The sequence below is a fragment of the Trachemys scripta genome, chromosome 4 (genome assembly GCF_013100865.1).
Source record: "Trachemys scripta elegans isolate TJP31775 chromosome 4, CAS_Tse_1.0, whole genome shotgun sequence".
Taxonomy (NCBI): domain Eukaryota; kingdom Metazoa; phylum Chordata; order Testudines; family Emydidae; genus Trachemys; species Trachemys scripta.
This window is the reverse complement of record NC_048301.1, coordinates 71,087,431-71,112,783: the sequence shown is the minus strand read 5'-3', so window position 1 is coordinate 71,112,783 and position 25,353 is coordinate 71,087,431. Positions and strand designations below refer to the sequence as shown.

At 44.7% G+C, this 25,353-nt stretch overlaps 1 protein-coding gene and 1 long non-coding RNA gene across 11 annotated transcripts in view; one reads left to right on the top strand and one right to left on the bottom strand.

The window, feature by feature from the left end:
* LOC117876916 overlaps nucleotides 1-25,353 on the top strand; it is a 53,954-nt gene that overhangs the window by 13,852 nt on the left and 14,749 nt on the right. Inside the window, exon 2 of the long non-coding RNA XR_004645573.1 lies at nucleotides 22,304-22,494. This is a non-coding gene — a long non-coding RNA (uncharacterized LOC117876916). The remainder of the gene's footprint in view (nucleotides 1-22,303; nucleotides 22,495-25,353) is intronic.
* MYBPC3 (myosin binding protein C3) overlaps nucleotides 1-25,353 on the bottom strand; it is a 120,153-nt gene that overhangs the window by 88,836 nt on the left and 5,964 nt on the right. For 5 of the 10 annotated variants that reach the window (XM_034769449.1, XM_034769448.1, XM_034769442.1 and 2 more), the window contains exons 2-9: nucleotides 13,072-13,338; nucleotides 12,404-12,511; nucleotides 11,567-11,659; nucleotides 11,283-11,431; nucleotides 8,923-9,040; nucleotides 6,015-6,063; nucleotides 1,955-1,999; nucleotides 73-129 (exon numbers count right to left, since the gene is read on the bottom strand). In XM_034769449.1, coding sequence (XP_034625340.1) covers nucleotides 73-129; nucleotides 1,955-1,999; nucleotides 6,015-6,063; nucleotides 8,923-9,040; nucleotides 11,283-11,431; nucleotides 11,567-11,659; nucleotides 12,404-12,511; nucleotides 13,072-13,338 — 886 coding nt within the window. The remainder of the gene's footprint in view (nucleotides 1-72; nucleotides 130-1,954; nucleotides 2,000-6,014; nucleotides 6,064-8,922; nucleotides 9,041-11,282; nucleotides 11,432-11,566; nucleotides 11,660-12,403; nucleotides 12,512-13,071; nucleotides 13,339-25,353) is intronic. The other 5 variants (XM_034769444.1, XM_034769447.1, XM_034769445.1 and 2 more) reach the window with 3 other exon arrangements.

Here is a 25,353-nt window from a genome sequence, read left to right as displayed (position 1 = left end):
TTTAACGTCTTCCAGGGCTGTTCTGCAAGAGCTGGTTAGTTTATTGCTCTGAGACTGTAGATTTTCACTCACCTCTTTTTCAATAAGGCACTAAAATCCAGCTCTGCACCATCTTCATGTCCCTCTGCACTATATAGTAACAGAAAAATATAATAGTGTCACAAGGAGATGGGGGGGAATGAATTGGCCAGAATTTTCTCATAAGCATAAGATGTACCATTGGAAGGGAAGTAGGAGACTCTAGAATGTTCATTGGTATTGCAGCCATTTTCTTTTAGAAATCTGGAGATTTTCTCTCTTCCTATTTGTTGGCCTTTATATAGATTTAAGAAGTGCACTTACTGAGCCTGAATTTCTCCTGCTCGGCTTATAGAGGAAATCATTCACTGTGACTAATTTAGTGGCAAATACTAATCTAGAATATAGTTGTAATCCCCCTTTTCCTGAATTAAAAGAAAAGATTTCACACATATAATCAGTAGACCAATAAACACATTTCCCACATGCCCCAGGAAATTTGTGGAACATTGCAGGGATCTTCCTTTAGAACTATAAGTGCTTTCTGGGGACTATCGATGTGGGGATGTGGAAACTGTTTTATGAGTTGGGACAGCATTAAAGCAACAATATCTTATGTATTTTTTTTTTAATATGGCCCTCAAGTGACATCCTGTGTTGCATACATTATTGCTTTAAGAACACAGGAATTGCCATTATTGAATCAGACTTTTGGTCCATGTTGCCCATTATTCTGTCTCCAATATTTGCCAGCACTGATTGCTTAAGAGGAAGTAATCTTGCTGAATGCCAGTAGACACTAGGCCACAGAAACTTAAGGTGTCAGGAGCAAATGCAAGAAACCGCCTCAACAGATTGAAACTTAGTAAACAATTCTGTTGATAAAGAGGGAATAGAATCCAGCTCCCACCTTCAGAGTTGCATTGACACTGCAAGGTTAATTGGAGTCAACAGCAGTAAAAACTTATTTTAGTCCGATCTGATTCTTAACATGCATTGGGGAAAGATCTTTTGATTACAAAAGTGCCATTTTTACATAGTTGCTTTCAGAATAGAACAACACTGCAAGGGTTAATTTTCCCTATGTGGTGCCTAGACACTCTAGTATGTTGATGGGTGTATTGATTGATAAGAACAACTTGAATGGCAGAGGGCTTTAGTCATAGATAAAGTCACTAATGTTAGGCCAAATTTCAAAATAGCTCAAGGCTAGATTTTCAAATGGTCAGAATCCACAATTCAGGTAGATTTTTCTAAAGAATTGAGCATCTAGCAGCTCCTATTCTGACACTTATGACCAGATTTTTCTAAAGATCCCAGCACCCAACGTGTTAAACTCTTTGAAAATCCTGGCTACCTATTTTGAAAAACTGGCCACTTTTTTCTGGTGCCTAAATGGGAGCTGAGCTTTGTGGGTGCTGAGCTCTTCTGAAACTTCTTTAACCTCTGAAACGCAATGAAAAAGTTATACATTTGTAAAATAGGACATCTGAAAGCACTAGAAACAGAGGGGGATGGGATAGCACACAGGTATATTTTCATATCCAAGTGAGAATTTGTGTGAGAACAGTGAGGGAGGTGTAATCAGGATGTGTGTATGATAGAAGGGCAGACGTGTATTCAGTTTGAGATTTTTCAGAGTCACAATTCTAAGAGGGTGCCATATGTCCAGCGTGTACCCTTCCTGTAAATGAATCTCTCTCACTGAAGCATCAAAGTTCTCTACTCGTCTCATTGCTTTATGCTTGTCTCACATGATCATTGTTTTTGTTTTCTAGTCACGAATAAAAGTGAAGTTTATTTATTTATTTATTTATTTAATGTAATGAATTCAGATGTTCAAATTTAAATCTGCAGCAAGTTTTGATTCTCTTTACTGGTGAGAGAGAGAGTTCATTGAGGCTTGGGTCTGACTGCTGGCAGAAACCTGGGCTACCTGTGACAGGCTGCAGGCATCCGTCTTCCTCCTCCCACCAGGCTCCTGAGCGAGAGTCACAAAAACAGCACTTTAGATTTATGCACTTCAGTTTAATCTCTGCTGCCTTCTCATAGAACAACCTAAGATCCTCAAACTCCAAGCTCCACTGGCAAGTATGGAGTAGTTTTAGAACTGCTCTGTCCCAAAGGAGCCTTTTCCATTCCAAAGGGAGAATTACTACTGCCTAGTCCATGCAGCTGCATGGTGGGGTCAGACATTCTAACCCTTCTGTAAATTCAGGACTGACCAGCTGAACACATGGATTCCATAATGACTGTTTAGTTAAAGTCTGCAAGACTTTTTTTGGTTCCTTGTGATAGAGTTGAGTGTAAAAGACAGATCTCATATAATAATAACTTGTGGAAAAGCACAAGCAACTGACTGTGCTGGATTTTCTCCTGTACTAGGAAAATTGGTTCAGGTGAAATAAGTGCTGGAGTGATAAATTTCATTGTAGCTGCTATTGGGAGCACAGTAAATATCATGTTAAAATTCTTTAAGGGATAGCACATTGTGACAGTGTATCCCATAAGACTTTATGGGGGGAGGTGCTTATAAATGTATGTATGACATAACTGGAATATGTTTTGTGCTGCCTGTGCCATGTAATATATCTCCATAAAAGTTATGGTCTACTATATCTATTCATCCTATTTGTACATGTATATCATTTTCTACTTGAGGTTAAGAATATGGGCTGTACGCTGGCTTGGTTTCTAAGTAAGCTTTGTGAGGCATTTAGTTAGCTTCTTTAGGAAGGAATTTGCCAGGTTAAGTACCTGATCAGGAAACACTTGGGGAACAATGCATCTTTGAATGCTCCAATCCACATAAGAAGTCTTCCTGGAGACATGCAAGGTACCATGTGGACAATGGCTTCGGCCTGTAAAGGCTGAGTCATGCAGGGACATGTGACTTGCCCAGATGACTCCAGAACTCCATCTTGGAGATGGACTTTGCATAGGAGGGAGGAGGGGGGTCTCCACCCACAAGAGAGAGTCTATTTAAACCTGTGGGAGACCGCTCCATTTTGTCTTCAGCTGGCTAAAGAAGCAACAGAGGGTCCTGTGGCACCTTTGAGACTAACAGAAGTATTGGAAGCATAAGCTTTCATGGGTAAGAACCTCACTTCTTCAGATGCAAGTAATGGAAATCTCTAAAGGCAGGTATAAATCAGTGTGGAGATAACGAGGTTAGTTCAATCAGGGAGGGTGAGGTGCTCTGCTAGCAGTTGAGGTGTGAACACCAAGGGAGGAGAAACTGCTTCTATAGTTGGATAGCAATTCACAGTCTTTGTTTAATCCTGATCTGATGGTGTCAAATTTGCAAATGAACTGGAGCTCAGCCAGTTTCTCTTTGGAGTCTGGTCCTGAAGTTTTTTTGCTGTAAGATGGCAACCTTTACATCTGCTATTGTGTGGCCAGGGAGGTTGAAGTGTTCTCCTACAGGTTTTTGTATATTGCCATTCCTGATATCTGACTTGTGTCCATTTATCCTCTTGCGTAGTGACTGTCCAGTTTGGCCAATGTACATAGCAGAGGGGCATTGCTGGCATATGATGGCATATATAACATTGGTGGACGTGCAGGTGAATGGGCCGGTGATGTTGTAGCTCATCTGGTTAGGTCCTGTGATGGTGTTGCTGGTGTAGATATGTGGGCAGAGTTGGCATCGAGGTTTGTTGCATGATTTATACCTGGCTCTAGAGATTTCCATTACTTGCATCTGAAGAAGTGAGGTTCTTACCCATGAAAGCTTATGCTCCCAATACTTCTGTTAGTCTCAAAGGTGCCACAGGACCCTCTGTTGCTTTTTACAGATTCAGACTAACACGGCTACCCCTCTGATACTTGGCTAAAGAAGGAGTCTCTCCACCCCCCCAGGATCCTTGAAGGAAACTGAAACAAAGGACAGTAACTACAGGGGTTGTGAGTGATTGCTGGACCCAGGCTAAAAAGAGATTAGCCTGTAAAAGGGAGCATTCTGGAACTGGTGAGGAACTTATCTGTATCTAGTTTGATTAGACATAGTTTTGCGCATTTTATTTTATTTTATTTTGCTTGGTGACTTACTTTGTTCTGTCTGTTACTACTTGGAACCACTTAAATCCTACTGTCTGTATTTAATAAAATCACTTTTTATTTAGTAATTTACTCAGAGTATGTATTAATACCTGGGGGAGCAAACAACTGTGCATATCTCTCTATCAGTGTTATAGAGGGCGAACAATTTTATGAGTTTGCCCTGCATAAGCTTTATGCAGGGTAAAACGGATTTATCTGGGTTTAGACCCCATTGGGAGTTGGGCATCTGAGTGTTAAAGACAAGCACACTACTGTGAGCTGTTTTCAGGTAAGCTTGCAGCTTTGGGACAAGTGATTCAGACCCTGGGTCTGTGTCTGGAGCCAGACGGGAGTGTCTGCCTCAGCAAGACAGGGTGCTGGAGTCCTAAGCTGGCAGGGAAAACAGAAGCAGAGGTAGTCTTTGCACATCGGGTGGCAGCTCCCAAGAGGTTTCTGTGATCCAACCCGTCACACACATATTGCCCTGGTGGACTGTACTTGTTACAGCTGAGGGCTGTTGGAGTGTTTTTTATTGATAACTTAGGGAAAAAACACTGATTTACACACAAGATAAATGAATTTTCAGTAATGAATATAGTTGCAAGCTACTTCCTAAACTTTACCAAAAATCTGTAACAGCTCTTTCAATTTAACCAATAGAGGTCAGGGCAGCTCTATTAAGAGTTCCTAGGTCAATTGAGAATTTATTGCAGATCTGGAAAGAGTGGCCTTTCTCAACACCTATGTAATGTCCTGGGGCTAGGGTTGCCAACTTTCTAATTACAGAAAACTAAACACTCTTGCCCTGCCCCTTCTCCAAGGCCGCAGCTCACTCTATTTCCCCTCCCTCAGTCACTCGCTCTCCCCCATCCTTGCTCACTCACTCATTTTCACCAAGCTGAGGCAGGGGGTTGGGGTGTGGGAAAGGGTGAGGGCACTGGGGTGGGGCTGGGGATGAGGGGTTTGGGGTGAGGGAAGAGGCTCCAGGCTGGGACTGAGGGGTTTGGAGTGTGGGAGGGGGTTCTGAGCTGGGGCATGGGAGGGGGTTTGGGGTGCAGGCTCCAGGTACAACTGACCTCAAGCGGCTCCTGGGAAGTGGCAACATGTCCCTCCAGCTCCTAGGCAGAGGGGTGACCAAGGGGCTCAGCACGCTGCCGCAGACATCGCTCCCATTGGCTGCGAACTGCAGCCAGTGGGAGCTGCGGAGCCAGCACTTGGGGTGGCGCCTGCGGTTGGGGGCAGTGCGCGGAGCCAGCTGCTTCCCGAGAGCTGGGCACGGAGCCTGCCTGCCCCGTGGGCGCTGCGCCCAACCAGACTTCTGGCGGCCTGGATGCCTGGCAACCCTACCTGTGGCTCTTAATAGTCTAGGAGGTGTGTGTATATATACCTGACCATTTACACATACATTCAAAATCTCATTGATTGCACTTCAATCGAGAAATAAAATTACAAAACATTACAGTATGGTTATATTTAATTTTATTAATCAGCTATATACTGTTTATAGTGTTTATGTCCAAACTCTTGATCCCTGTCTAGTGCAAGAGTGTCTTAAGACACAAGTAGATCTTCAGGGTCATCTAAACCATTTTGGAAAGCATTGCTTGGTCCAAGCCATACAGCCTGGGAACAACACAGGATCATTAGCTCCCCTGTTGATTTGTACCTGAAATGCTCTTTTCACACTGTAGAAAAAATTAGTGCAATTCTTAGAAAAACTCTGTTCATTATCTCTGAAATAATTGAAGACCGCGATTGTTGTTGCATAGTAAGGAGCCAACCTCTTTTAGATGATGTCTAGGAGTCAAGGGTGGCATTTTAGCCTTAGAAACATTTACAATATAGACTTACATATATCTTTATAATAATAGCTATTTGTACAACAGTTTTCCTCATACATGATCTTGTCTAGGAAGGTAATGAATTTCAGATGGAAGCACAAGCTTCCTACTCACGTTCGGCGGAAGGCAGTGCGGATATCCATGTCTCCTGTTGCTGGTGCTTCTGATATGGCATACAACAGAAAAGGAGGGTGAGGAAAAAGGTTGAGTGTTCTTGAAAAAGAGACAGCACCACTACAAAAATTTTTCCTTTCAAGCTATTTTTGTTTCAAAGATCTTATATTTTAACTATGATTAATCACTTAGTGAATGGTGGCCATGATTAGTGCAAGTAACTGTCTGGGGTTTCTATCCCAAGCTTCACATTAATTTGTAGTTTGACAGTGGGAAAGTCACATTGTCTTCTGTAAAATCTGGTCTGAATATTGACATCATGAATGCATTGAACTCCTCAGTTGAAAGGAGCTAGAGACGGTCCAAATGGTAATATTACCATTAATGAACTATAATCGATCTGTAGAGGCAGAAGATAAATTCCCTTGATTAACAGAAGCATGGAGAGGTTTCCAGCTGTGAAGCTGCTTATAAAATGTTTTGATTAATCTTCAATTTAAAACAGCTTCTGCTGGCATAGCCTAGGATGGAGAGCCTCCAGTGACTGAAAGTCAACCTATGCCCTATACCAGGGGTCGGCAACCTACGTCACGCGTGTCAATTTTGAGTGGCACGCAGCTCCCTGCCGCGGTCCCGACCCCCAGCCTCACTCAGCCTCCCCGCCCACCGCTCTCCCCTGCGGGGGCAGGAGGCAGAAGCTTGGTTCTGCAGCAGCCAAGCTTCCCCCCCTACCCCTCTTCTTCCCCCTCCTTTCCTGCCCCTCCTCCTCTCCGTCCTTGCGCCCATCAGCTGATGGCCCTAGCGAGGGAGGGGGAAGAGCAGCCGCGTGCACACAGCTCCGTAGGGGTCGCAGAGAGAGGTAGGGACGGAGCCTGGGGGAAGGGAGTGGAACAGGGCATATCCCTTCCAGCCCCCTGCCCTGAGCTGCTCAGGGCAGGGGGCTGGGAGCACCCCCACAAGCCGAGCACCCCAGCCTTCTGCCCTGCACCCCCCACCCCTCTGCCCTGAACTCCCCCACCCCAACACACACCCATCCCTCTGCCCTGCACCCCCCCACACTCAGCCTTCTGCCCGGCACCCCCCATACGCTCAGCTGTCTGCCCTGAACCCCCCACACCCCAATACACACCCAGCCTTCTGCTCTGCACCCCCCACAGCCCCCAGCCCTCTGCCCTGACCCCTGAAACACCCCCCCCCAGGTCTGGGATCCAGGCCGCAGGCCCTGATCAGCCCTCTTCCAGCCTAGCTGAACAGAACCCCAAGCTGGCAGCGAACTGAGCAGGCTGGTGGTGTGAGATCAGCATTTTAATTTAATTTTAAATGATGCTTCTTAAACATTTTGAAAACCTTGTTTACTTTACATACAATAGTTTAGTTATATAATATAGACTTTTAGAAAGAGACCTTCTAAAAACGTTAAAATGCATTACCGGCACGCAAAACCTTAAATTAGAGTGAATAAATGAAGACTCGGCACATCACTTCTGAAAGGTTGCCGACCCCTGCCCTATACCTTCCTGCGGTGACAGGAAGAAGCCCAGTGAGAGCAGGGTCTCCTAGTGAAGTGGGGTTGGAGCACCCACCCGGAAAAACAAAAGTCAGTGCTTGTGCTGTGAGGGTCCTATGGAGCCCCAGTCACAAATTAAAACTACCACTCCTCAACACAACCCCTGAGGAAGGAGAGTGGTGCAAATACTGCACCAGCAAGGGTGAATCATGCTCCCACTGTCTTAGCCAAATCCCTGGTGACCTATTCTACACAGGAGGTAAATAGATGGTTAAATGTACTTCCCTTTTAATCACTGGTCAGTTTTTACAATACAGCTGTCCTCAGGCACACGAGAGCAACTGTTTAGAGTAAATCCCTTGCTAAAACTAGTCAACTATGCTTGTTGCAATTTTATACTGCCAGAAACTCCTGCAGTGCTTGAATTTGGCAGGAGGAAAGGAAGTAATGTGTTAGCTTTCTGAACTTTTCCAAGATTTTTTTCCTTTTCTTTTTCTTTTCAAATGTCTATGTTCAAATACAGAACCTTTGGCAACCTAGGACTAGAGTTAATTCTCAGACTTTTATTTTTAAATTTTACTGAATTAGTGCTCATGGAAGTGTGGGACTGAAGTCTGGATAAAGCCAAGAATAATATAGGCTAATTCTCCTTTTGCTTACTTCATGTTGTTGTTTCAGTGCATCTCAATTCTGGCTTAAATTACATACTACTTTTCTTTCTAAAGGCCATCTCCCTCCCCCATAGCCCTGCCAATGCATCTCAGTCCACATCTGTTGCACTCCTGCTATTCTAGTTTTGGGCCTACATATAGCTCTGCCAGTTCCTCTCAAACTGACTTACACCCTCTTCTGGTGGCCACTGTTTATTGGGGAGAGAAGTTACTCTGTACACAGGGAGGACAGAGTGAGGATAAGATAGAGCTTAACTTAGCACAGGGGTGAAAGTAACATTAAACTCTTTCTGGTACAGGGGCCTGGCTCTGGGCCGCTGGAAGGGGCGGGGCTGGGGGTCAGCCTCCCCCAGCCAGCCCATCCAAGCTGCCTGGCCTGTGCCGCCCGGTGCTCCGGCAGCCATTTAAAGGGCCTGGGGCTCCAGTTGCTGCCACAGGAGCAGCGGCTGGGAGCCCCAGGGCCTTTTAAATCCCTGGCCCCGGGGCAGCTGCCCCTTTTGCCCCCACCCCCCTGTTGGCAGCCCTGGGGGTGGGGGTGGGGAAGGGGCAATGACATTAAAGCACTGCCATGGCAGCGCTTTAAGCAGGGTCCTTTGCCGCGGTAGCGCTTTAACGTCAGCTGCGTATGGGCTGGTACCGGCGGCCGCTTTTTACCGGTACGCTGTACCAGCCCACTTTCACCCCTGACTTAGCAACGCATTTCTGTAATGTTGAAAACATATAATCTTACCATGGACAATCAGGCTGAAGTTACAGCTATCGAATTTGTCCTTTGTAGACACCTCACATCTATACCCCCCTGCATAAGTCATTTTCGCTTGGATAATGTGCATTTCATAGATGTAAACCTAAAAAATAGATCATCCCACAGAGCAAGGAAGTTAGAAAATAAAAGGGTAAAAAATGCATAGAAACAAATGTAGCACACCAGAACATTAACAGTGATAGACAAAGGCGGGAATTCGTTAAAAATCCCACTTTGTTCCCTGTACGTACAACTCTGTCTCACTTGTGGCTGGGTGAGGAGTTGTCATAAAGGTAAAATTTCTCTAATCCACTTTGAACACTTAAAGGACATTATCTGCAGAGGTTTTCCAGGGGATAGGATGTTGATAGCAGCAAATCGTACTGTTGTACTAGTCTGTGATTGCATACATACAGACACCACACTCATCAGGTAAAGTAGCTGCATGCTTGTGGCCAAGGGGAACAGGTCCTCCATCTCCAAAAAATATAGGCCTCTATATACAGCTAATAGAGCAGTTCCATAAATTCAGCCTTCAGAAGGATTGGTGTTACTGATGGGCAAATCTATCATATTCCATCCAGTAGAGGGAAGTGGAGATGCATACACATAGCAAGTATATCACAAACCATAACACTAGCGTGATCCCTACAGGGAGAGAGAGTGATGCACTACAGGCTTCTTTGTGTTCCAGGTGTCTGTCTCTGGGCTAGGGAATTCGTCTTATAGACTCATTTATGGTGGGAATGGATTTTTGTTGAGCAATTTATGATAATTTACCCACTGTAATAAAGCAGTCAGCGCCAATGTATGAGTGGCTAGTGTCTCTGAATATTCCTGTAAGGATAATTATACAATAAGATCATGGAAAATTGCCATACTAGATGAGTCCATCTAACTCAGGATACTATCTCTGACAGTGACCAATACCAGCTGCCTGAGAGTCAGGTGCAAGGAACCCTGCAGTAGGCTGTTACAGATTAACCTGTTGCAATGAGATGTTCAGCCCACACCACCCCTGAAGGGATTAAAGTGGCTCAGAAGGGGCTAAATAACTGGAAAGCTGCTCCTGGGGGAGACTGAGGCTTGATTGACAAGCACTAATTGAAGATGGGGCCCATCTAGACAGGAGTAGGTGTGGCTTGTATAAAGCTGGGAGTGGAGAGCAGAAGAGGGCTGCACTGTGAAAGTCTGTAGTCACTCTCTGGGCCTAGGGAGGAGAGAAGAATGAAACCTGTGGGTAAGGGAGAGAAAACAGAAGCCCTGGGATCCTGACCCTTAGGGAATGGTTTACCCAAAGGGGTAGTGGAGAAGAAAGCCTGTAGATGGCAAAGTAGGAAGAAGCCCAGGGAAACATCAGCAGACAAGGTCTGCACTGTTTGTAGGGTCCCTTGGCTGGAACCTGGAGTAGCAGATGGGCCTGGGTTCCCCCACTGGGAAAGTGGCACAGTATTGAATGGGACGACAGCCTAGAATGGCACTTAGACGCCTAGTCCAGTGAAACTTTTCTGGAAGGGGAAAACTGTATAATGACCTGGCTGGAGGGCCAAGCCACAAAGCAGAAGCACTGCGACTCCTAGAGAGGAAGAGGGGCTGTGATGTGAGCGAGTGACAAGGAGAGAGCACCCTGAGTTCAGAGAGCGAGAGACACCATGGAGTGAGTGAGTGACAGAAAGGTGTGTCAGTCCAGGCAGAGCTAATTCCCCAGATGCAGTCACATGCGGTTGCCCCAGCAGTGAGTTGAACCCTGTTACGTGTGCCCACAAGGAGCATTTATTTCTAACACTAATTAGTTAGAGGTTGGCTTACACTCTGAAGAATTAAAGTTTAGATGCTTTCCAAACTTGTTTTTTAAAATCCTTACTATTGTCATGTTGGATGTTCTTGTTATTCAAATTGTTAAACTGACTTTTATCATAATTATGTGGGTTTTTTTACACATTTCTTTGTTTTCTCCGGCTACATGCATTCCTATTCCGTAGTCACTGCTGAGTGAGTGTTCCTGTCCTCTTTCTGGTATTGTGTATTCATACAATTACCAAACTTCCACTCAGACTCTTCTCCAGACTGAACATATGCTGAACCTTTCCTCAAAAATCTTTGTTCTCCAAATCTTTTATTATTTATCATGGAACCGAGGAGTGATAGTATCTACCTTGAGCCTCTACTTTTGTCTAGATCCTCTGACTATAGATCTGTATCCATAATTAGAAATACGGTACTGTGTGCCATTTTGGGCACCTTAGTACCAAAATATGTCACAACCAGGGAAGAGGTCTTTTCCCCCAGAACAAAGGTTAGTGGCTAGGAGAGAGAGATTGAGAGCTCTGCTTTGCTGGCTGTACCTTGTTGTTTCGGTCATAGCTGTCATGCAGCTGAAGATGTTTCCCCACTTTGCTTCCCAGGTCCATCCACTTTCCCTTGAACCATTTCACTGATGGTTTCTTCAGCATGCTGGCACCTGCGACTTTGCAAGTGAATGTGATGTTTCCACCTTGAAAGGGAGACAGGTTAAGATAAGGCTGTGAGTGATGTTTAGTATTTCTGTTAGATCTGTTAGATCGTTGCTATATATAGAGAGACAAAGGTAGTCGCTTAGCAGCTTACAAAAATCAAGTCTTTTACTCACCGACAGTCACTTCTCCATCTTGAGGCCGTGTCACAAAGAGACCAACAGGGTCCAGAGGCAGCTCTGGCTGAGCCTCAGGAGCTGGAGCTGGAACTGAAACAAATATCTGGATTTATTAACTCTCTGTCCATTTCAGCCTCTAATCTATACAGTGAATCCTTTACATCATTTCAATGTTTCCCTCAATATTCTTCTCCACGCAGATATTTCCTATTTCTTCCATAGCTCCTTATTCCCACTTGGCTGGGGCTTATCACTTGTCTTCTTCCTCCAGGTCCTGTTTTACCCCACCATCAATGTTGGGATCCCTTGTCCCTATTCTTTCTTTCACTGGGTCAAGTAGGGCAGTGGTTCTCAACCAGGGGTACACAGAGGTCTTCAGGGGGCGGGGGGTACATCAACTCATTTAGATATTTGCCTAATTTTACAACAAGCTACATAAAAAGCAGTAGCAAAGTCAGTACAAACTAAAATTTTATACAACCATGATTGATTAGTGATCCCTCGATTCAAGGATGATCTCTACCATTGTCTACTGTACAGATAATGACTAGTTTATACTGCTCTATATACCATACACTGAAATGTAAGTACAGTATTTATATTCCAATTGATTTAGAATAATATGGTAAAAGTGAGAAAGTAAGCAATTTTTCAATAATAGTTGCTGCGACACTTTTGTATTTTTATGTCTGATTTTTTAAGCAAATAGTTTTTAAATTAGGTGAAACTTGGGGGTACACAAGACAAATCAGACTCTCGCAAGGGGTACAATAGTCTGGAAAGGTTGAGAGCCACTGGATTAGGGTTAGTCCTAGCATTTTTTTTTTTTTAAACCTTCGGAACTCTTGCTGCATTCTGCTGGTTGTGTCTCTGCTGGTGTAGGTGACTCTGAGACCATTGGGGTACAAACAGCTTCAGTAGGAAGAACTGCCTCAGACTTTTCTGAAATGGAATGGAAAGCAAGGTTACAGAAAGCCATGTATTTCTGGGATATACTTGAGAGTTGTGCAGAGGAGCATCTCTTCAGTGAGCCTTAGGAAATGCACAGGAAATTGGCTATTGTCTTGTAGAGCTTGGAAGGTGCACTGCCTTGGAAGGTACCAGCCTTATGAGGTTTCTAACCAGATAATAATAGCTTACCTTTGCCAAGCTTTGAGCTGGGATGGTTAAGAACCCTCTCTCTCTCTCTCTCTCAATGGAGATGTTTGAATTTTTAAATGCCATAATTTTGACATATCAAATTTTAGATGTTTTGAAGAATTTTTCTACCTTTTGCTTCTGTGATGTACATAGAAACAGCAGTGATGAAAAAGTAACTTTTTTATTTATGAACTTTTAAAAACAATTTGCTGGTGTGTGAGATTCAGGCACTAGAGGGCACATAAAAATAAACCTCACATTTATTATTATTAAAATCTCATTTTTATGGGCCCAGCTCATGATTTCTGAATGCTTGACTTTGCAATTCTGAATAAGCTAAAGTGGTTTAGGAGATACCATACCTGGCTCTTTGACCTTGAGGTCAAATTTGACCTTGGAACTCCCTGCAATTACAGCATATGTTGCATCATCCTCTCTTCCAATGTTATTGATAGTGAGTGAATGCTTGTTCCCCTCAGCCTTGATGATATACTTCTCGTTTTCAAACATTTCTGCTCCAGCTCGCTGCCATTTTACCTTGATGCCAGTCTTTTCAGTCTCTGCTTCAAACACAGCTGTGTCTCCTTCCACTACCTCTGTTGTCTTTGGCTTCTTGGTGAAAGCAGAAGCTAAAAAGAGAGAGGGTTCACCTGTTTGTTTCCTTGTAGGCAGACTTTGTGTCTACAACAGCTTTTGTCTGCCTTCCCTCCCCCACAATCTACCTCCCATCTGCCTCTGCAAGATGTGAATATAACAGTTTCCACAACTGTGGAATGGTCAGACCAATTTAACAGGACTCTGCAAAGACTTCGCTTTAGATCTCAGTTAATTGATTCTGTATCTGTAATTGAGGTGTGAAATCTCCATATTGTCATGAAATAATACATAATGGATTGAAAACTGTTCCCAAACTAAGGACCCTGCTTAAGTCGGAAACACTACCTGTCTTCCTGTACCTCTATTCAAACCAATATTTCTACAGTTGTGATTTTCTAATTCTTCCCCTTGGATGTGATGGTATGTATCATGATGATGCAGTACATACACATAAAGTTGTCTCCTTGAGTTTCCCATGCAGTTTTTTTTAGATACAGGATTCATGTTCACATCCTGTCCTAATTGTTGCCTTAATTTGTGTTAAACAGATACTGGATTCCAGGGTAGCTTAATTTCATTGAGTGACGTGATTCCTGTATATATAGTGGTTAGTGGGGGTGAAAAGCACTATGGGTAAAATTTTCACAAATGCCTAAGCTCTTAGCCACTTCTGAGAATTTTGCACTGTCAGTGTAAGTGATTATTATTCTAACTGACTGCTTTGGTGTGAAATAATGCCTTAATACTGTGCAATGAGGAGAGCTGAGTGAGACCTCTTTGATCTCCTTCAGGTACATCTACACAGTGAGCAGCAACGAGTCTTAGAGTTCGGATTGACAGACTTGGGCTCACGGGACTCATGCTGCAGCGCTAAGAATAGTTGTGATGATTTTGCAGGTCAGGCTAGGCTATGAAGCCTAGGGAAAGGCTTCAGAGTCTGAGCACCAGCCCGAGCTGCAATGTCTACACAGCTCTTTTTTGTGCCATAGTGTGAGCTCAAGTCTGTTGACCCGGGCTTTGAGACTTGCTGCCACTTGCTGTATAGACAAACCTATAGAGGGCACACCAATGGTCCAAATAATCAGTGAGGTATAGTTTTATTTTTTCCAATTACACGAGCCTAGAATTCCGGTTAGTGGTGGGTTTTTTTTTTCCAAATTGAAATAAATAAAAGTAAATAGTTCCATCTAGACAGATTTAAACATCAATTAATTTAAGAATTTGTTTTCATGCTAACATTTCGACGAACAAATATTTAAGTAGCAACTTTTTTCAGCCTTAAATTTCTCTCCTAAAATTTGATTTACAGTTGCTTACTCTCTGGAGATTATTCTTTGGTTACCTGTACAAACATCAGTCATTTAAAAAAAAAATTAGGAATGTAAGTGTGACGGATTGGGTCACAGAAACCCCCTTGGGACTGCCACCTGGTGTGCTGGGACTACCTCTGAGCCCGTTTTCCCTGCCAGCGTGAGACTCCAGTACCTTGCCTTGTTTGACGCATGCCTGTTGCAAACACAGATCCAAGTCTGAACCGCGTCCCCCACAAGCTGCAGGCTTAATTGAAAACAGCTTAAGAAGTGCCCCTGTCTCCAGCAATCAGATGTCCAGCTCCTAATGGAGTCCAAACCCCAAATAAATTCATGTATAAAGCGTATACAGGGTAAACTCATAAATTATTCATCCTCTATAACACTGATTGAGAGAGATGCACATCTGTTTGTCCCCCACCCCCAAGTATTAATACATACTCTGGGTTAATTAATAAGTAAAAAGTGATTTTATTAAATACAAAAAGTAGGATTTAAGTGGTTCCAAGTAATAACAGACAGAACAAAGTAAACTACCAAGCAAAATAAATCAAAAATACACAAGTCTAAGCCTAATACAGAAAAAACTAAATGCAGGTAAATCTCACCCTCAGAGATGTTCCAACAAGCTTCTTTGACAGACTAGCCTCCTTCTAGTCTGGGCCCAATCCTTTCCCCTGGTACAGTCTTTGTTCCAGCTTAGGTGGTAGCTAGGGGATTTCTCATAACTGCTGCCCCATTTGTTCTGTTCCACCCCCTTATATAGCTTTTGCACAATGCAGGAATCATTTGTCCCTCTTTGGGTTCCCACCCTTCCTTCTAGATGGAAAAGCCCCAGGTTAAAGATGGACTCCAGTTCAGGTGACATGATCACATGTCACTGTAAGACTTCATTACCCGCTTGCCAGCACATAGGTATACAGGAAGACTTACAAGTAAACAGAAAGAAGAACAGGAGTACTTGTGGCACCTTAGAGACTAACAAATTTATTAGAGCATAAGCTTTCGTGGACTACAGCCCACTTCTTCGGATGCATATAGAATGGAACATACATACATGTGGTATGTGTGTATATATATCTCCTCAATATATGTTCCATTCTATATGCATCCGAAGAAGTGGGCTGTAGTCCACGAAAGCTTATGCTCTAATAAATTTGTTAGTCTCTAAGGTGCCACAAGTACTCCTGTTCTTCTTTTTGCGGATACAGACTAACACGGCTGTTACTCTGAAACCTGTCAAGTAAACAGAGTCATTACAACTGTGACAGATTCAGACCGGAGGAATATAAGAGAGTGATGGAAGGTAGGTATATCAGCCTTCAAAATGAGCAGGTCCCTGTTCCCTGGATAGCCAAACAAAGGCTACTCCTGGCCAATTAAGACGCGTGATACCAATTAACCAATTAAGGCCGTTAGGCTAATGGAGACAGCTGGAACCAATCAAGGTCCCACTTATACTGTTTAAAAGCTCTCCTTCCAGTGCCCTCTAGGGAGCTGAGTTGAAAGGAGCTGGAGGAGAGAAAGCATTGCTGAATCCTGAGGTAAGGGTGAAGCTAGGAAAAGGGGACCATGGCGGAAGTGGCCCAGGGAATCAAAGCAGCATCAGTGGTGAAGGGAAAGCTGCCAACAGCTGCTACCATTAGGGTCCCTGTGATGGAAACCAGAGTAGAGGGTGGGCCTGGGTTCCTTCCCCCCCATACTCTACAGAGATCCCCTGGAGAAGGGAAGCAGGACTTGGTCCAGGCAGGAGGCCGAACTGTGCCTACTGAGCTCTTCGGAGCAACAGAGACTGTTGGGTATTCTCCCTTCCCATCTCCCATATTGGCAGGTGATGAAAGTAACTCAATAGGCTGTGACTCTTGCCACTACACTGAGAAAGAGAGGTCACATTGGGGCCTTATCAAGTTTCTGAGGCCACTGAATTGCCCAGAAGCCCAGGACTAGGGTGACCAGACAGCAAATGTGAAAATCGGGATGGGGTGGGGGGTAATAGGAGCCTATATAAGAAAAAGACCCAAAAATCGTGTCTATCCCTACAAAACTGGGACATCTGGTTACCCTACGCGGGACCTACCAGTACAGGCTTGGAACTTTGTCATACAACCAATTGTCCTGGTTAATGGGAGCCATCAAGATTCCAAGCCACCATTAATGGCCCACACTTTGCATAATTACAATAGGACCTCAGAGTTCTATTTCATATTTCTAGTTTCAGATACAAGAATGATACATTTATACAAATAGGATGACCACTCAGTAGATTATAAGCTTTGTAATGATACCTTACAAGAGACATTTTCCATGAAGCATATTCTAGTTACATTATATTCACACTCATTAGCATATTTTCATAACATCATATGGAGTGCACCGTCACAGTAAGAATTTCTGTACTGTAGTAAACCAACACCATCTAGTTCAGTATCTATTCCTACTGCCATATCAGAAGACAAATGGTATATTTATTCAGTATATCACCTCTTATTGTAGCAGAATAAACCAGTGGTTCATTTAGTCTTGCTATCTTTTCTTTGATAGTGGCCAATGCTCAAGCCTTCTCCAGCAGGATAAAACCACCCTAAAGTTGGGCCTTATAATTTTATCCCACCTATCTGCATTCAAATGTCTAATCTGTTACTGAAAGTTACTAAAACATTTGCCTACATAATACTCTGACACTATTTCTGCTAATTAATAACATGCTGTATCAAAAGTTTCCTTTACATGCCCCCTTATTTAAACTGGTGCTTTCCTCAGTGCTGAGAATTCAAGTAATAGTAAAGTGACTAAAATGAACAAGAGTAAGGGCAGATTATTCATTTTGGTTGATGTGCATACTTGATGGGCATGTCTGGAGCATGTACCATCTCCTGACTTGCCTTCTGAGGTGACTTCAACTCATTGGCATCCTGTCTCCTTATTTGGGAATGTGGAGTTTTATTGTGATTCAGAGTTATTACTTTGTGTTCATATTAGGGCACTAGTCAAATCTCTTGTCATTCGTTAATCTCCACAAAATTTACAAGTATTTAAGAACACCGGCTATCAAGATTCTTGTTCCTACTTTGAATATTTTTTTTGTAAATCATTGTAGCACCTTTTTGTTGACTTTCCCCATTCATTGATCATGTGTTCATAATCAATTATAAATTCCATTGCCTATTTAATTTATTTCCACTTCTGCAAATTTCATGTCTCTTTTTTGTTTTGTTTTGTGTCTTTGTTTGTTTGTTTTGCTCCAGCAGCTACCTACACTTCCAAATACACCTCAGTAAATCTGAGAACTAGCTTTAAACTTTTGATTCCACTTTTTAAATATGAGTGAACTGAAGTGTGAAATACTCTAAAATGTTTAGGTCATATTCATGCTTCACCATGCACTCTACTTCTTATAGCTGATCTATTGCTAGTAATATTATCTGTCCATTGTGCACCATCTAGATAGGTCTGCCAGGTTTTCTGCTGGCATACCTCATTTGACTTCAATGGAGTTACACCAGCAAAGAATTTGACCCATGCCCTTTGTTTAGTTATAATACTTTGCACTTCTATAGCACCTCCCCTTCCTCCCTCCTTGAAAGCAACTGCAAACAATCGTTTCGCGCCCTTCTTTCCTGGGTTATCTGTGCAGACACCATAGCACGGCAAGCATGGAGCCCACTCACCTGCACACTGCTTTTGTGAGCATTGTAAACACCTCACGTATTATCCTGCAGTATGTGCGGAGCCTAGCTAGGAGCTGCCAGCACAAGGACACAGACGTTCCTGAAAGCATGGGATGTGGCAGTTGAGATATCATGGTGGCATTGGGGCATGTGGATACAGTGGAACGCCAATTCTGGGCCCGGCAAATAAGCACAGACTGGTGGGACCGCATAGTGTTGCAGGTATGGGATGATTGCCAGTGGCTGCAAAACTTTCACATGCATAAGGGCACTTCCATGGAACTTTGCGAGTTGCTTTCCCCTGCCCTGATGCGCAGGAATACCAAGATGAGACCTGCCCTGACAGTTGAGAAGTGAGTGGCGATAGCCTTGTGGAAGCTTGCAAAGCCTGACTGCTACCAGTCAGTCGGTAATCAATTCGGAATGGGCAGATCTACCATGGGGGTTGCAGTGATCCAAGTAGCCAAGGCAATCTATAACCTTCTGCTAACAAGCGTAGTGACTCTTGGAAATGTGCAGGTCATAATGGATGGCTTTGCTGCAATGAGGTTCCCTAACTGTGGTGGGGAGATAGGGATATGCATTCCACATATCTTGGCACTGGACCACCTTGCCAAAGAGTACATAAACAACAAGGGGTACTTCTCAATGGTGTTGCAAGCACTGGTGGATCACAAGGGCCATTTCACCGACATCAAAGTGGGCTGGTCAGGAAAGGTGCATGACACTTGCATCTTTCAGAACTCTAGGCTGTTTGAAAAGCTGCAAGAAGGGACTTTCTTCCCAGACCAGAAAATTACCTTTGGGGATGTTGAAATGCCAATAGTTATCCTTGGGGACCCAGCCTACCTCTTGCTCCCATGGCTCATGAAGCTTAGACAGCAGTAAGGAGCAGTTCAACTATAGGCTGAGCAAGTGTAGAATGGTGGTAGAATGTGCCTTTGGGTGTTTAAAAGGGCGCTGGGGCTGTTTGTTGAGTAGGTCAGACCTCAGCAAAAGCAATATTCCCATTGTTATTGCTGCTTGCTGAGCTGAGCAGATATCTCTGTGAGAGCAAGGGAGAGACGTTTATGGTGGGGTGGGAGGTTGAGGTAAATCACCTAGTGACCAATTTTGAACAGCCAGACACCAGGGCAATAAAAAGAGCACACCGAGGCCCACTGCGCATCAGAGAGCCTTTGAAAAACAGTTTAATGACTGACCAGGCAACGGTGTGACAGTTGTGTGTGTTTGTCCTTGATGCAAAGCCACCCCCTTTGGTGAATGTACTTCCCTGTAAGCCAATCCCCCTCTGCCCCTTTGATCACAGCTGGCACAGGAAATAGTCACTATTGTTCTGAATCCATTCGTTCTTAAAAAAAACTTGAGATCACTGGCAATGCTGATTAGTAAAAAGTAGCCTGGGTCGGGTGGGGGAGGAGGGAAGGACAAGGTCACATTGCTTATTGTAGCCACACTACAAATCAAAGCTGTTTGAATGCAGCCTGTTGTTGCTTGAGCCATCCCCTGGAGTTGAGTGGCTGGGTGCCCAGAGCCTCCTCCACCCCCGCGTTCTTGGGCGTCTGGGTGAGGAGGATATGGAACTTGGTGAGGAGGGCAGGCGGTTACACAATGGATGCAGCAGGGTTCTGAACTCTAGTTGCCTTTCCTGCCGCTCCACCAGATGCCTCATCATGTCCATTTGCTCCTCTATTAGCCTCAGCATCTCCTCCTGCGTATTCCGATCACGCTCACTGTATGCTTTCCTGGCCTCTGCCATCAAATGTCTCCATGCATTCAGCTGTGCCCTCTCAGTGCGGGAGGACTGCATGAGCTCTGAAAACATCATCGCGAGTGCATTTTTTTTCGCTTTCTAATCTGCGATAACTTCAGGGATGGAGTTAATACGGGGAGCATAGAAACATTTGCAGCTGCAGGGGGCGGTAAAGGGAGAGTAGAATTTAAGAAGATACATTTCTGAGAACAAAAGGGAGACTCACAGTGAATCAAGCAATTCACAGTAGACAGCACATGTGTTTTAGGTACAAGGTCGTATTTTGCCTTTTATATTGAGTGTCTGCTGCTATGGTGACACATCACACACAGCAGCTGGGCAACAGAATTCGGTTTCCAGGCAGCCATGGTAAGCCAAAGGCCACACAAGGTTGGCTTCTTCCACGTTCATAACATGTGAGAATGGTTTTAAACTGCAGCGCCCTCCTTTCCCGTGGCAACCAATGCTGATTGGGTTTGCTGTTTAAAAGGAGGGGCTGCGGTTGCAATTTAAAATAAGGGGCTGCGGTTTTGGGGTGGATGTGTAGCACGCCCATCCCCCTCCCTCCATGTGGCTTTTCTCCGGGATGATCCCTCTTAGGCAAGCACAAACAGCCCAGCATGACCGAGGTCTAATGGGTCAGGGATCACCAAACAGTGGGTATTACTGTTCCCTTACAAAAAGTCCCCTATTTCAACCAGGTGACCATGAATATCACTCTCCTGAGGCTGACACAGAAAGATAAAGACCAAATGTTGCCTGAATACAACCAAAACCCGGGACCTTTCATTGCCATGCTTTGTGCTGCAATGATTCCAGACTACTTGCTATTGGCTTGGCGTGGTAAAGTGTCCTACCGTGGAGGACGAAATAAGGCAGCCCTCCCCAGAAACTTTCTGCAAAGGCTTTCAGAGTACCTCCAGGAGAGCTTAATGGCGATATTCCTGGAGGATTCCCTCTCCATCCCCAGACACGTTAACAGACTTTTCCAGTAGCTGTACTGGCCACAAATGCATCCCAATTGTTCAGGACAAATCAAACACTAAACACAATTGCTTTTAACCCCTGTAGTGTAGTTACAAATCTGCACTCACTAGAAGTGCCTTCTCCTCCTTCAGGGACCAGGAACAATTTGCCCTGGGAGGGTATTTGCTCCAGGGTGAGGAAAAGGTCCTGGCTGCAGGGGAGAATGGATTCTCTGTTTGCCTGCTGCGCATTCTCCTCCTCCTCCTCTTCCTCATCTACAAAATCCTCTTCCATGTTGTGTGAGGGTGCCACCTTGCAGGTGTCCACGGACAGTGGTGGGGCAGTGGTAGGGTCCCCCCTTAGAATGGCATGCAGCTGATCATAGAAGTAGCATGTCTGGGGCTCTAACCTGGAGCGACTATTTGCCTCCTTTGTCTTTTGGTAGGCTTGCCTGAGCTCCTTAATTTTCACACAGCACTGCTGTGCATCCATGTTGTAGCCTCTCTCCACCATGCCCTGTGCAATTTTGGCATATATATCAGCATTTCATCTGCTAGATTGGAGTTCTGCCTGTACAGATTCTTCTCCCCATACATCAATCAAATCCAATGGCTCCCATTCACTCCATACTGGAGCTCGTTTACAATTCTGGGACTGCATGGTCACCCCTTCTGCTGAGTTCGCCACGCTGACCAAACAGGAAATAAAGTTCCCGGTGCTTTTTCTGTGTACCTGGCTAGTGCATTGGAGTTGAAAGTGCTGTCCAGAGTGGTGACATTGGAGCACTCTAGGATACCATTGAATTTCACAGCGCTGAGTCTACAGTACCCCAAATTCGACCCAGGAAGGTTGATTGTAGCGCTACTCCCCTCATCAGGGAGGATTACAGCAGTCGATTTTAAGAACCCTTTAGGTCAACGGAACGGGGTTGGTTGTGTAGATGCATTCCTTATAAAATCAACCTAACTGCTAAATTCGACCTAACCTTGCAGTGTAGACCAGGCCTTAGACATATTTTTGTAAAAGTTCCATCATTATCACTCATCCCATTAGCCACAGGAGAATTCATAAATATATTAATTACTTAACACTGTGGCTTGTAAAGGTTTCAACCTACAAGTAGCAACATTTCAGGACATGCATCCCTGACAGGACTGTCTGATCGATTGCAGACACTGCAAGAGGATTATGTTTCTTACATTTACATTAGACAACTCAATAAAAATAAATTGCTAGCCAGAACTATATTTCCACTGATAACTTCTTCTCCATCACATCAATCTCTTGTTTCCTTTCTTAGCACTAAATACACATGTAAGGGTTTATGAGCAACTCTGTCTCTGAACCTTCCTGCTAAAGGCCTTTAAAGTCAATGGAAATATTCCCACTGAAGAAAAATGGAAGTTGGATTCACCCAAAAGCTCACCTGACAAACTGGTTTTGCAAAACTACTTTCCTGAGGCTGGATGCTCCTATGTAAAGAAGATTCAGGTAAGATTCAGAAATTTCAGGTTCCCTATCCAGCTCCTGGGAAGCAGCGACCTCTAGCTCCACATGCTGCCTCTGCTTCGCCCTAAGCCCTGGTTCTGCAGCTCCTATTGGCTGAGAGCCATGGCCAATGGGAGCTGCGGGGGCGGTGCCTGTGGGCGGAGGTAGCACTTGGAGCTAGGAGCTGAGGGAGGGGAGTTCCTGTCACTCTTCCAGGGAGCTCCCCCCAGGTAAGCGCCGCCCCCAATCCCAAGCCCTGGGCCCTCCCACACCCAAACTCCTGCTGGTGGGAGGGGGCCTGAGACTGCCCCAGCAGCAGCCAGTGCAACTGGCCTAGGGGTTGCACGAGCTGCTCAGGCGGCTCCTGGGCCAGCAGCACGGGCTGCTGTGGAAGTCACGGAATTGTGACAAACATGGAGCCTTAATAATAGATAATACTTAGTCCTGCCATGAGTGCAGGGAACTGGACTAGATGAGCTCTCGAGGTCCCTTCCAGTTCTATGATTCTATGCAACTTTTGAAAAAACAACTGTAATGTTTTGTTCAGAGTTATGAACAACCTCCAAACCTCCATTCCCGAGGTGTTCGTAACTCTGAGGTTCTACTGCACCTTAATATTTTCCCCTACTGTCTGCATACACCCACACACCCCAGTACACCTATTGATTCTATTCTCTTCTGCACACAATCCTATTAGCCTAATCCATCTCCCTGCCAGCTCAAAACATCCTTAGCCCCCATCAGCTCAACCTTCTCACCCCCATCCCTCACCCACACTTAAGCTGAGAATCCTTCTTCTGCCTACTCTCAACCACTTGACACATCAAAACCAGGGGACTGGACTAGATGACCTAACAAGGTCCCTGCCAGTCTTACATTTCTATGGTTCTCAACACTGAAGTCTCCCCTATCGGACACTCCCATGCTCACAATATGCCTCTCCCATACCATCCCTCACCAGGGCAGACCTGCCAAATGACATGCGTTTGTGTGACATTCATAAACGCAAGCTGCCTCTCAGGCATTCGTGCAACTCTGACCTCATCACACATTCAGGAGGGCTTGGGCTATACTTCAGGCTGGCTGCCACCAGGAGCCACTGTAGCACCTGCTGAAGAAGCAGCTAGGTGGCCTCTGACACCCCTTCTAGCCCCTCTCTACCCCCTGTCAGCTCTCCGCCACATGGAGCAGCAGAGAGGCAAGGAGGCAGCCTCACAGGCAGGGGCAAGGAGGCACTACAGGAGGAGGGAAAGGGAGAAACAGGAGCTATTGAAGATGATGCATGACAGGTGCTGCTGAAGGGGACAGAGATGACAAGCTGTTGTGGGGGACGAGGTAGAGGCAGGGGGCTGATAAAAGGAAAAACTAAATACCGCCATTCTGTACCAACCTTCTCAGCAACTGCAACCCCATCACACTTCCCTGGTCATGTCTGGCTCCCTACAAGCCTTCCCACCTCATCTCTTTTGAGAAGAGCAAAGAATAAGGTCCTTTCTGCCCATTGCCTTTTCCCACTGGTCAGGGATTACCCTGTGAGAGAAATGTGATGCCACTCCAGTATCCTTCATCAGCACTAAATCCATACAGATGCCAAAACTGATGTTCATGGCTATATCCAAATTAATTCCAATTATGCAAATTAGCAAGTTAAAAATTGTATGAAATGTCACACATAGAGGTGTGTACTATTTTGCTCAAAATCCCACTCCAAAAGAGCGAGGAAGCAAGGAGCCTGTGATCTGAAATAGCCCCACAAAAGATGTGCTGTGACTCCTCCCTTTCCTGCTTCCAGTCTATTTGCTGCAGGAGCAAGGGTCCTGTAGTGGCAACCAGCTGTACTGTATACTCCAGGCGCTCCAGCCCCATCAGGAGTCCCCCAGTAGCTGGAGATGGGACTGTATGGCATCACAATGCTATACAGTTATTGGTGGGCATTAGCTCTATTAGCTCCCGATGACCAGCTGCCCCCCGTCAGAGTTCCAGAGCCAGGCTGCAGAGTTTGGTTTCAAGAGTACTTTAGGGAATGGCAGAATAACTTTGTTAGGATGCTGAGAAAATATGAAGCATGCAATGAGGTAGCAGGACAAATTTCTCTAGACGTAAATTATTTAAGCACTAATAAATCATTTCTTTCATCATTTTTTGCCCCTGACAAGTCATGAGTTTAGGATTCTGTGGGTATGTCTACATTGCAATAAAAGACCCATGGCTGGCCCATGTCAGGTGACTCGGGCTTGCAGGGGATTTGGGCTGCGGGGTTATAAAATCGCAGTGTACTTGCTCTGTCTCGGACTAGAGCCTGGGCTCTAGGACCCCATGCAGGGGGAGGCTCCATCCTGAGTCCGTACATCTACATTGCAATATTGTAGCCCCATGAGCCTGAGCCAGCTGACCCAGGCTAGCCATGGGTGTTTTATTGCAGTGTAGACATACCTTGTGTTTCTTCTGCAAGAAGAGCAATTCCTGTTTGCTTCAAATGTTGATAGGTGTTCTCCATTCTTGCCAGGAAAGTATCTCTTTAATCATAAAGAGATATTATATATGAAAAAAACTGTAAAATTTGGTTGCAATTTAAGTTGTCACCTATATTCTGTGAATAATTTGGCACAAGTATTAAGGGGAAAAACCATACCCTACAACTCCTGGATTTTTAAGTAATGTACAGAAGAGCATATACAGAGAGCTGGCTGTATTTTAAAGAATCCTTATTGAGGTTGCAGGAACAAATCCATCCCGATGTGTAGTAAGAATAATAAATATGGCAGGTGACCAGCTTGGCTTAACAGTGAAATCCTTGCTGATCTTAAACACAAAAAAGAAGCTTACAAGAAGTGGAAGATTGGACAAATGACCAAGTAGGAG